Source organism: Dendropsophus ebraccatus, chromosome 5 (genome assembly GCF_027789765.1).
Source record: "Dendropsophus ebraccatus isolate aDenEbr1 chromosome 5, aDenEbr1.pat, whole genome shotgun sequence".
In the NCBI taxonomy this organism is placed as follows: domain Eukaryota; kingdom Metazoa; phylum Chordata; class Amphibia; order Anura; family Hylidae; genus Dendropsophus; species Dendropsophus ebraccatus.
In genome coordinates this window covers 155325083-155338321 of record NC_091458.1, presented here as the reverse complement: position 1 = coordinate 155338321, position 13239 = coordinate 155325083, and the positions used below count along the sequence as shown (strand labels likewise).

The following is a 13239-nucleotide window of genomic DNA, read 5'->3' as shown; positions in this document are numbered from 1 at the left end:
TACCATTCTATGTAAAAGAAAAAGTAATGAGTGTAATCTGCAGGATAGTCAGAGGTATCTCATTCCCGACTATTAGCAGAATCCAATCAGCTGTTTATAGCAATCTATCCATCAATGCACTCATGACTAAGCTTGTTGACTTGTTGTAGTAAGTAGCATTGAGCAGACTTGTCGACCTGTTCGGGTTCGGCAATGTTCCCCGAACACTCACCATTTGACCGGAGTCTGGAGAAGTGGCATACCACTGCAGGGAGTCCCTAGTGGAAAACATAGAAATAGCCAATGTTTCTTTTTAGTAGGGAAAAAAGTCGTTTTTTTTTTGTTTTTGTTTTTTTTTATTATGACAGTCGTTAATAATGATCATATGAGCGAATTCACAGTAATAACAAAGCGAATCGTTTCATTACCTCGACAGTTGGCTCATCAGCCGGCTGTCTCTGGACTCTGTGCAGCTCCGGGTGCCAGATAAGGCTGGGTCCAGTCCTGGGAAACTGGTAAAAGTTTCTCAGGACTTGATCCAGCTTTTCCAGGCACCAAGGGAGGAACGGAGCATAGTTTACAGGCGGTCAGCTGAAAAGTCAATTGCAGAGCTAATGAAACTCTTATCTTCGTTAATACCCTAAATTCGCTCATCACATCATCATGATCATTATTAATGGCTGCCATTATTTTAAAAATGGTCGTTTTTTCAACTTAATAGACATTGTGGGAATAGGCAGGCCATGTCCATGTTTTCCTTTCAGTCGTAGGGCAGTATCTTTTTTTCTTTCTGTAGCATTGTACAATATGCATCGTGCTGACACCAGAAACTAGAGATTGATGTATTCATAAGATGCATTAGTTACTTCTCCCTTCCACCACCCCCTGTCTGTGATTGACAGCTGATGTGCACAAAATTGTCAATCATAGGAAGGAAGCAGCCGAAGGGAGGAGTAACTGATAAATCTCATGAATACGGTGGACTTCTCCTAATTAATAATGCAGCTGTCTAATTCAGAAAAAAAAATAGATCCTATCTATACAAGGGGCTGCTGATAAGACTTTGGCTTTACCCAGAAAGAAACGAAATAGGAAGATGAAACTTTAGATTTAATCCACATACTCTCCACTGATGTCAACACACTTCTTGCAACGGTATTCCAAGTTCTGTAAGCCTTGCAAAAAGTTTCAGTTGTGCCCCAAACCATTCATCTGCAGCAGTTATGGCATCAGATATGGTGTGTCATATGGTTCCCTTGAGATGTTTCTTCAGGTTTGGAAACAGATGATAGTCAGAGGGAGCTAGATCTGGTGAATAAGGTGGGTGGTCAACCAGCTGGAAGCCTAGCTCCACCAGTTTTGCTGTGGTCCTTGTGCAGTGTGAGGGGTGGCGTTATCTTGCAGGAAGAAGCTTGGCCTTTACAGCTGCCTTTAATTGGTCCAAAAGTTCAAGGTCATACTTTGCATTGATGGTGGAACCATTTTGAATGTAGTCAATGTAGTCCATTAGCAGCATACCCTACTTATCCCAGAACACAAACACCTTCACCTTAATGGATGATTTTTGCCCCCTGAAATGCTTTAGACCAGGAGAACCACTGTGCCTCCACTCTTGCAGATAGCTTTTTCATGTTCAAATGTTCATGGATAATGACACAAACACGTTCACGAGATATCCCCATGATGTCTACTATTCCTTTAGCTGAAATTCAACAATTCTCCAGTATGAGGTTGTGGCCAGCATTGAAGACTTGTGGGAGAACCACTCTTGGTCGTCCAGGACATTCCTCATCATTGGTGCTGGACTGACCCGTTTTAAATTTGACAACCCAGGTCTTAGCTGTAGAATATGAAGGGTATTGATCCCCCAATGTCTGCAACATATCACCATGAATATCCTTTGCAGAAACAAGAAGTTTATCACTCCTCTGCTGTGAACATCGCCTTAGACTCTGCCATTTTGTTTTCCTGTGCGCCTAGATCACTGTTACCAAAAGCTACATACACAAAATTTGGAAAACATATATTAGACACATAAGGCTTTCGCGTAATGTAACATTCGTTACCATAGAAACAAAAAAAGAACACAAAGCCAAAGTCTTATCAGCAGCCCCTCGTACATTCGGTGTACTGTGAGCTATTACATTGTCCCCGAAGATGGGGTTCCACTTTCCTACTGAGAGAATTGTTTTAGGACAGTAAAGCGTTGTAATCCCATCAAGATATATTAACCATGGTGAAAAAGCCTTAACGTGGTAAAAAGGGCCAAATATTTGCACAAACTAGTACATTAACAAATATTTGAAGCTTTTTGATGCCAGACAACTGGTGTACTTTGCTGATATATTAACTCCTTAAGGGGATTCTCCGGGAAAAAATATTTTTATTTAAAATCCACTGGTGTCAGAAAGTTATATAGATTTGTAATTTACTCCTATTTAAAAATCTCAAGTCTACCAGTACTTATTATCTGCTGTATGTCCTGCAGGAAGTGGTTTATTCTTTTCAGTCTGACACAGTGCTCTCTGCTGCCACCTCTGTCCATGTCAGGAACTGTCCAGAGCAGTAGCAAATCCCCATAGAAAACATCTGCTCTGTGTCAGACTGGAAATAATTCACCAATTCCTGCAGGATATACAGCGGCTGATAAGTACTAGAAGATTTGAAATCTTTAAATATAAGAAATTGCCAGTCTTTCTAACTTTTTGAAATAAGTTGATTTGAAAGAAAAATTTTTTGCCTGAATGCCCCTTTGATTCCTAAACATTATGTAATAATTCTAGAGAGAACCTAGTTATTTGTGAATGGGTCCAAGGACAGACAAGGCCAGTATGACCTATTACACAAAGCATTGCATCTGTCTTATTATATATGAAATAGAATTATTTAGAGTTTTTTTTAGTTCAGTATATTAGAATCATGACAACTAATGAGTTTCACAATCTGTACAACATCTTAATGTTAATCATTGCTACTTTTCCCTTTTACTTGTCCTTAATTATGGGACATTAATTAAATAGCTATTACACAACAGTGTATATAGTATATAAATAATAGGCTAATTACAGCACATTTGGGCTCTGTAAGAGCTGAAGCTTTTAATGTCAGTGCGGTAAGAAGACCAATATTGTTTATTCTGTAGAAAAAGTTTAAACATCAAACAAGATTCCAATAGTCATTGTTCTCGAGCTTGCCTATTATGTTGCACGTGAAGCCACCATTGTGACATATGAAGCCGTATTTGCTATATATTTTGTCTGGACATTTTTTGTAGGCACTTATAAAATAGACTAGCAGGTAAACCTCTAACTGCGTCAGCCAATCAATATACAGAAAATTCTTAAAGTCATCTGATTAACCCTTAGACGACCCTGGACGTAGGGTTACGTCATGGAAGTCTGTCCCCAGACGACCCATGACGTAGCCTTATGTCCTGAGTGTTTTTCCCGCTATGAAGCGCGCTCCGGAGCGGAGCGCGCTTCATAGCAGGTGGGGGCCGGCTGCAATCAGCAGCCGGGACCTCACCGGTAATGACGCGCTGCCGCGTGTCATTAGCCTCTTAAACGCCGCGATCACGGCGCGACCGCGGCGTTTAAGTGTAAGTGACAGGGGGAGTCCCCTGTCACTTACCGATCGGGACCCCCGCAGTGTGACTGCGGGGGTCCCGATAGTTGAAACGGACTGCCGGAGGTCTCTCACCTGCCTCCGTGCGGTCCGATCGGCGATCTGCTACACTGAGCCTGCACAGGCAGGCTCAATGAGCAGATCGCCGATAACACTGATCAATGCTATGCCTATGGCATAGCATTCATCAGTGTAGAAATCTAAGTATTGTATGTACAAGTCCCCCAAAGGGACTTCAAAAGTGTAAAAAAAAAAAAGTTCAAAACACTAACACACTACCCCAAAGCCCCTCCCCCAATAAAAGTCTAAATCACCCCCCTTTCCCATTATATAAATAAAACATATAAAAATTAATAAATAGATAAACATATAATATACCGTAGCGTGCGGAATTGTCCGATCTATTAAAATATAACAAGCGTCATTGTGACCGGTAAACGGCGTACATGAAAAGAGGGGAAAAAGTGCGCAGATTACCGATTTTATGTTACATTATATATAAAAAAAAATCAATAAAAAGTGATCAAAACGTCCGATCTTCACAAATATGGTATTAATAAAAACTAGAGATCATGGCGGAAAAAATGACACCCCATAGAGCCCCGTAGGTGAAAAAATAAAACCGTTATAAGCGTCACAATAGGCCCATTTTATTAATATTTAATTGGCAAAAAAAAGGATTTCATAAAAAAAAATATATATAACATTAGAGAATCCGTGTAACCTGCATATGGTTGTGTTCGGACTGACCTATAGAATAATTGTATCATGTCGCTGTTACCATATAGTGCATTACGTAGACACAGGAACCCCCCAAACGTTACCATATTGCATTCTTTTTTACGATTTCACCTATTTATATCTTCATAAATAATATATTTGGAATTCCATCATACATGTTATGGTAAAATGAATGACGCCATTACACAGTACAACTATTCCTGTAAAAAACAAGCACTTACATGGCTTGTAGATAGAAAACTGAGAGTGCTAGAGCTCTTAGAAGGGGAGGAGGGAAAAACGAAAACACTAAGATCAAAATTTGCGCGGTCCACTGGGTCATTTTGGGCCTGGTCCTCGAAGGGTTAAAAGGAATGTACCATCAGGTACTGAAATTTTTTTATTTACATTAGCTTGTCGGCAATGGCACAGTGGTCCAGTTTTTCAAAATGCCCCTATTTTCTTCTTGTGCACCAGCCCAACTCTATACACTGAAGCCCCCCAGTGTGACGATATCCCTTCCCATTGGTGACACTCAATGCTTAATTCTAATGGAAATAAGACATAAGGATAAGAGGAGCTGGGAGGATGTCGCCTTGTGTAATGTTGTTAAGTGCTAATGTGTGAAATAAAAGTGTAGGTGGACTCTCACCTTTGAGCCCCTTGGACTTCACCCTGCTTTAGGGTAGCTCGTAGCGTCGGATGATGGCTGCCAGCCGAAGGATCCAGGAAATGGGACTCTCCCAGTGTCGGTGTCCATGGTTTCATGCAGTGGAGAGAACAAAAAAAGTACCTGAGTAAGTGTCCTCGTGCTGCCAAAAATTCGGCACCCCTAGTGTCATGATATCCCCTCCCCTCTGTGATGCGCCTCCAATAGAATTAGTGGAGAGAATAAATAGTAGCTATCATGGTGCTGCCAAAAATTCCTTCACAACGAGTGGAGTATAAAACATAAAATGTCTGATTTATTGGATAAAATAAGTAAAATTGTACATAAAATAAGCAGTTACCCGTTTCGGGAGTTCCATCTCCTTTCATCAGAAGCATGCAATCTGATGTAGGGAGATGGGACTCCAGAAACACATAATTACTTATTTTATGTACATTTTTACTGTTTTTATCCAATAAATCTGACATTTTATGTTTTATACTCCACTCGTTGTGAAGGAATTTTTGGCAGCACCATGATAGCTACTTTTTTATTCTCTCCACTAATTCTATTGGAGGCGCATCACAGAGGGGAGGGGATATCGTTACACTAAGGGGTGCCGGGCCTGCATCCAGTGCATAGAGCCAGGCCAGTACACAAGAAGAAACCGGGAAGCGGTTTGAAAAATAACCACACCACTGGGATCACCATGCTGATACCAACAACGTAATGTAAAAAAAAAAAAAAATGCTGTACCTGATGGTACATTCGCTTTTACCCATAAGGGACACAGCCAGTTTTGGCGTTTATGACACGGCCAAATTTTTCAAATATGACATGTGTCACTTTAAGCATCAATAACTTTGGAATGCTTTAACCAATCCTTGTAATTCCAAGATTGTTTTTTTTCAAGACATATTCTACTTTATGTTAGTGGTAAATTTGGGTTTATAACTTTAGAAATTTTTTGTGAAAAAACTCCAAAATGTTGTGAAAATTTGAAAAAATAGCATTTCTCTACATTTGAAAGTCTCTGCCAATAAGGAAAATAGTAATACTACATAAATTATTTATTAATTCATATGAAGAACATGTCTACTTTATAATAACAGCATTTGGTGAGCATGCTTTTACTTTTTTAGGATGACAGAGGCCGTTAATGTTTAGTAGCAATTTTAAAATTTTTCATGAAAATTTCAAACTGAGAAATTCTTTAGGCACCAGTTCAGTTTCGAAGTATATTTTGGAGGCCTGTATACTAGAAACCCCCATAATTTACCCCATTTTGAAATCTTCACCCTTTCAAGTATTCAAATCTACAGTCACACAGTTTTATTAACCCTTTGGGCATTTCACAGGAATAGCTGCAAAATAAGAGTGAAAAGTTAAAATTTGCATTTTCTTTGCAGATATTCCAATGTAATCCTATGTATTTTTTACCACACCAATTACCGTTACCGATCCACCAATGCCGGCAATTGCCGATGCTGGAACTCTTTTGGTGGTCCAGTGGCAGTTACACTAGACTGTCAGCTATCAGCTGACAGTTTAGTTGCGGCTCCCGGTCACTGTTTGTGTAAACAGCAAGCATCTGAAGCTGCGCAGTTACAATACGTCATTGTGCTGAAACTAACCTTCTACCATGACGTATTATAACTGCATGGTGCGGCTAGGGGTTAAATTATCTAAAAACAAATTAGAGCCATGTTGACACACAGTGAAACTGACAGCTTTTTTTATTAGGCAGTAGTCATTTAAAGGCAGACAACAGCCATTATTTTACAGTCTTACATGCATATTTTATACATCAACTAGAAAATATAACCGGCGCTGCCCGGGTATAAAGTGTCAGTGTGTTAATTACATTTGTTCTAAGGTGCCCAGGAGGCCAATTTAAAGGTATTGTTTCATCTGAGGGAATCAGTGGAATTAGTGTATACCTGTAATGCATAGTTGGTGTGGTTCTGTATACCTACAGTGTATAGTTTTTAGGGGTCTTGCATATCTGTAGTGCATAGTTGTGGGTGGGGGAGGCTGTATACCTATAGTGTATAGTTGGGGTGGTCCTGTATACCTGAAATGTGTAGTTGGGGGGGCTGCATACCTGTACTGTATAGATGAGGGAGGTCCTGTATACCAGTAATGTATAGTTGGGGGGGCTCTATACCTGTACTGTATAGTTTGGGAAGTCCTGTATACCTGTAGTATATAGTTGGTGCTGTATACCTGTAATGTATAGTTGGTGGAGGTCTTGTATACCTGTAGTTTATAGTTTGAGGGTCCTGGATACCTGTAGTGTATAGTTGGTGGAGGTCTTGTATACCTGTAGTATATAGTTCGGGGTCCTGTATACCTGTAGTGTATAGTTTGAGGGTCCTGTATACCTGTAGTATATAGTTGGTGGAGGACCTGTATACCTGTAGTGTAAAGTTTGGGGGTCCTGTATACCTGTAGTATAGAGTTGGTAAAGGTGCTTTATACCTGTAGTATAGAGTTGGTGGAGGTCCTGTATACCTGTAGTGTATAGTTTTGGGGTCCTGTGTACCTGAAGTGTATAGTTTGGGGTCCTATATACCTGTAGTATATAGTTGGTGGAGTTCCTGTATACCTGTAATGTAAAGTTTTGGGGTCCTGTATACCTGTAGTGTATAGTTTGGGGTCCTGTATACCTGTAGTATAGAGTTGGTGGGGGTGCTGTATACCTGTATTATAGAGTTGGTGGAGTTCCTGTATACCTGTATTGTATAGTTTTGGGTTCCTGTAAACCTGTAGGGTATAGTTTAGGGTCCTATATGCCTGTAGTATATAGTTGGTGGAGGTCCTGTATACCTGTAGTGTATAGATGGAGTAGGGGGTCTACCAGTTATTTCTGTCGATCTGTTGTGAGGCAGCTGCCCTAGCAACCATTCAGATTCCAGCTCCCTATGAAAATAAAAGTAGTAATCCTATTGGTTGCTAATGCTCCCAACTGCCGTTTTCTCTGGGCAGAGCTGCAGCTAATTATATCACCTGTGTGTGCAGTGTGGAGATTTTCCCATTCATTTCTATGGGGTGTCACTCTTCCCCCCTCCCCTCCTGTACATCTGGAGGGGACGGGTCCTTCGCTCTAACCTTTCCGGGCACCTAATGTATCTGTGTGCCAAATTTGGGGTCAAAAGGTTCAGGCGTTTGGAAGTCTATTTGGGACAGACAGACAGACTTTCATTTTTATTATATAGATAGTTGTGCTAAAGTTTCTCTGTATTGTGTAGCCTATGTTCACACTGTGTTTTTGTCGTCAGTTTATTTTTATGGAGAAAAATGAGTACAAAAACAGATGGTTATCATTTAGGATCCATTTTCCACTGACTTACATTATTAAAAAAATATGTATCAAAATGGATCCTTTTACTTTTTAATTATTTATTTTTGCCATGTTTTTCTCTGGTTGACTATCTGTACTTTTCCTTGAATAGTCACATAGACAGGAAAAAAAAAAAAAAAGTGTGAATTCTTGGCTCAGCATTGATTAGGCTCGCACCCCACACTCCTGGCACTCACAACCCTTTTTGAAATTAAAATGTTTATATCACTTTTCACACAGACATAGCAAAAGTTTTCATTTGTCGAGGTCCTAAATGAAAGTGTATGGATCCATAGTCAATGGATTTCCCAGGAGCAAGATGGCTATATCTAGTAATCATAAGGATCTCAGCACTGAGACTCTGACTGATCAAAAATGTTGATGTGTTTTTGTGACATATCACATCGGTCCTGTTACAAAGAAAGAGCCGTTGCTTCTCTTCACACTCATTATGCTAATGAGCAGAGATGAGCATAATGAGTGGGAAGAGAAGCGGCAGTGATTTCCCGGCAACAAGACCGGCAGAAGGGGTAAGTATTGGGTACTCTATTAAGGAGTAGGAAGGATTTAACCCCGCTTTCAAAGGTGACAAGTTCCCTTTAAGTTACTGGCCATTTTACTATTGCGGAAAAATAGTTTTTCCTAAATCTTCAGTTTACCCCTCAATACATGCACCAAAACAAACTGAATGTGTACTGTACCTAAAAAGTATGTTACATAAAATCCCAGGCTCAACTTGATTATTGGTTCAACACATATGAGAAATACAGTCAAAAGATTCCTTAAGAGTACACAATGGTTGTTTAACTATATCTACGTAGACAGGTCAAATCCAGATATAATATTGATCCATGTCTATCTCTGTGACTGCAAGCATTAGTGCGTGCAGTTTGTTTTATTGAGGAGCGGAGACTATAAAGATGTCAGAACACAAGGTTAAGTTAGTGGGCCACGCAGCGAGTGAGGAAATCAGATAACTGTGATAGAATGAAAGAAGGTGATAGTGACAAATGTTTAGTTGGCAGTAAGGGCGTCGGAGCTGTCAATAGATTTGTTCGGGTCAGCAAGCATGACTGCATGAATTTTACAAAAAGCGGAAGTACACTACATGAGTAATGGAGCAGATCGGAGAAATATGCTGATCTTTATTTCTTATACATTTGGGACATGTTTAGACTTTACTGCTGTAAAGTTAAAAGCAACTGTGCTTGTGCAAAAAATTTCCAAAAAATTTAGAGGTTCAAATGAATGTGACCCATTCTTCATCGGGATTGAAGTCTACTGACCATAAAGAATATGAAATATTTAATATTGTCAAATATGTGATTTTAAATTCGTTCACTACTTGAAGAGGAATCAACCTGCACAGAAACCTATCCGGAGGTCAGATCATGAAATATGTTGGGTGGTTTCTAATTCTTTACCGGCATCTAATCCTCCTTTCCCACCAGAGATTTTTATGGATGGAAATTTACTAATCAACATTCCAAGAAGACTTCTCCGATTTGAATGAAATGTTTCTTATGGATTTTCTTCTGGAATACATTGATATTATTTGGACGAACATCTACTGTGTGAAAGAAAAGCAATATTGAATGGATCCTCCCTCCCCCATCTAGATTCTGTCAAAGAAAGAAGAGGACAGAAATACAATTATCAATTAAGCATTTACTATACACTTGTATTTTGTATAATGTGTAATTTATCAGTAAAGTAAAGTAAAGTGAAGTAAAGTGTTACTTCACATATATATCAACCACAGCAACCTAGCTGCAACATACACATACTTTAAGGGTCACTGTTACGATACTATGCTGCACAATTTTCACAGATCAGCATAGAGAGAAACAGGTTACATCAGTAGATCGGGTTGTTGAGGCAACTGTCGCACGACTGACAGTTCCATGTTCCACGACAGTCGAGGGGCCTATAGACATGGGTCAAAGAGATACAAATATGCAAAAAAGAGCCCATGAAGCCTCATTTAAGAGTCTCGAAACACAGGACTAGCTAGATATCCCTTCCGGGAAGGGCCCAGCCAAGGGGTGGCTCCTGTAGGGAAACCACCTTAATAAGTGGCCCTATGAGTCAATGTAGTGACAAGGGAAAAACCAAGGCCAGGTATCCATCCATCAAAGGGATAAAATCCAACACCCTGCTCTGTACTGAAGAGGGGCAACAATCCCAAAACAGCTGTCAGCAGATGGGTAGTCTTTTCTTTTGGAGAGATGCTTGGCCTGCCATCTATCCCAAGTCAATGTTCTGAGACTCCTAGACATGGCTAACTTGAAGGAACACAACTTTGCCTAGGTGTTGTAAGAGCTATCTTAAATATAATTTCTTCTCTAATTACATGGACACTTTAGCTAGTGCCAGGTACTGATAGATTGTCTAGATGACTGAATCACTCACCATATGGCTAATCTCTATACTGCCTGATAAAGCCACCGGGACCATGAAAATATACTAAGAATTTTTACTAACATACATTCCGGTGATACTTTGTTTGTCATTACTCTGTATAGATAAGTAGCCTAACTCTGATTCTAACTTTTTTTTAGGGGAATATGGTGAAATATGCAAGGGCTGCTTGAAACTTCCAAGCAAAAGAGAACTTCCTGTAGCCATACAAACCTTAAGAGCAGGCTGTTCAGAAAAACAGAAGCGCTCCTTTCTGGCAGAAGCAAGCATCATGGGACAGTTTGATCATCCGAACATCATACGCCTTGAAGGAGTTATTACTAGAGGTAAGAATGAAATGATGATAGGGCTGATTCCTCATGGTCTTTTATTAGGAAAGGCCGATACCCCTAGGTCTTTCATTAGGATAGACCGATTCCCCTTGGTCTTTCATTAAGGCAGGATGATTCCCCTTGGTCTTTCTTTGGAACAGACCAATTCCCCTTTGTCTTTCATTAGGACAGGATGGATCCCCATGGTCTTTCATTAGGACAGGATGAATCCCCATGGTCTTTCATTAGGACAGGCCGAATCCCCATGGTCTTTCATTAGGACAGGCCGATTCCCCATGGTCTTTCATTAGGACAGGCCGATTCCCCTTGGTCTTTCATTAGGACAGGCCGATTTCCCTTGGTTTTTCATTAGGACATGCTCCAAATTGATCTTTGAGCAGGGCGGGTTCCTCTTATTAGAAGCTTTATTGTGCTTTTTATGTTTATGTTATGGAATCTGGTAAGCCTCCTTTATAAATTTTATATTCCTCATCACATACTCTTTATGTCTTTATGTTATTTTCTTTACAGGCTGTATTTCCACCAAATAGCTCATCCTTATATCTCCCCTGAGTCTATCATCTTGCATAGTATAACCTTTAGGTTTATTAGATTCCACCCTTTCATCTCTGTGTTATTATCTCTATACATTTGACATTTATTTAAAAAAAAAAAAAAATCATCTTTCTACTTTATAGGCAATACAATGATGACGGTCATGGAGTATATGGGAAATGGTGTGTTGGACTCTTTTTTGAGGGTATGTATATATACAGTTATTTAGGTATTGTATATAGTCACATTAATAAATACCATATGAATAGTATAAGATAGATTCCATGTCTGTGTGGCATATCATTTTTTTAAGCGACAGGTACAGTTTCAATTTGTGCTAATCCAGCCAATGCAGTATAGTCAGTGATTCTAACAATAGTATATAGGGCTAACAAGCAAGTACTTCCTAACCATCTAGTATCATTAGCGATGTTCATGCAGCCCTTGCTTTGAAAGTGTAAAATAATAAAGTACATATGTTACCTCTCCACACAACCCAGTGTCTTCCTGGCTTCTGCTCACTCTGAAGTGACAGGCAGCCCAGCTAATCACTGGCCGTAGCGGTCCCATAACGGTCAATGATTGGCTGATCAGCCTATCACTTCCAGACCAGCTCTGGAGTTGCTCTGGCAGCCGTAGGAGTAAGGAGAAGCCAGGAAGACATCAGGAAGCGTGGAAAGGCCACACATCGCTATTACACGTAGCTATGCACGGTCGACAGCCAATTACTTTAGGTCAGGATCATGAGACATGATCACCCAATGACAACGATCATTGTTGTCTTTATTACATGGAGCAACGATCTGCCGAATTGGTATGATCATTCCGTGTATTAGCGGTCAAAGCTTTTGCAACAATTGGTGGGCTGAAGGTTCCCGATCTCTGGCTTAGACCATTGGCCAACACCTTGATGGACCAGACCTTCAAGATTTAGAGGTTGAGAAAGTCTAATAAAGAAGATTTTGGAGGAATGAGTTTAAAAAGTTAAAAAAAATAAAAATAAATTTAAGTTCTAAAAGGAAGAATACGTGCTATAGTCTCTAAATGCTTGTTTGGTAAGGCTAAAAAAAAAAGATTTAAAAAAAAATATAATAAAATAAAAACCACATGTAAATGGTCTTAGTTTGTAATAACAGCTATTTATATTTTCATTGGCCAAAATCAATTGTCTGTAATCTGGCACAGCAACATTTAGTCAAGCATGTCAACTAGAGATGGTAGAATGGAAACACCAGGCTCAAGCTACAATCATTAATAAGAGTAATATATAACAGATACAATAAAAAATAGAATTTAGCAGTATTTTATAGTATTTACCTCATTTGTTAACATATTTATTTTTCATTGTTTATGAACAGAGATGAGTGAACCTGGAGCATGCTCGAGTCGATCCGAACCCGAACTTTCGGCATTTGATTAGCGGTGGCTGCTGAACTTGGATAAAGCCCTAAAGCTATGTGGAAATCATGGATATAGTCATTGGCTGTATCCATGTTTTCCAGACAACCTTAGAGCTTTATCCAAGTTCTGCAGCCCCAGCTAATCAAATGCTGAACGATCGGGTTAGAATCGACTCGAACCCGAACCCGGTTTACTCATCTCTATTTATGAAGTTACATGGAAGGAATATTTTTTTT

At 39.6% G+C, this 13239-nt stretch overlaps 1 protein-coding gene across 3 annotated transcripts in view; it reads left to right on the top strand.

The window, feature by feature from the left end:
* The window catches only part of EPHA10 (EPH receptor A10), a 390522-nt gene that overhangs the window by 355739 nt on the left and 21544 nt on the right, over window positions 1–13239 (top strand). For all 3 annotated transcript variants that reach the window (XM_069972671.1, XM_069972669.1, XM_069972670.1), the window contains 2 exons: window positions 10877–11062; window positions 11746–11807. In XM_069972671.1, coding sequence (XP_069828772.1) covers window positions 10877–11062; window positions 11746–11807 — 248 coding nt within the window. The remainder of the gene's footprint in view (window positions 1–10876; window positions 11063–11745; window positions 11808–13239) is intronic.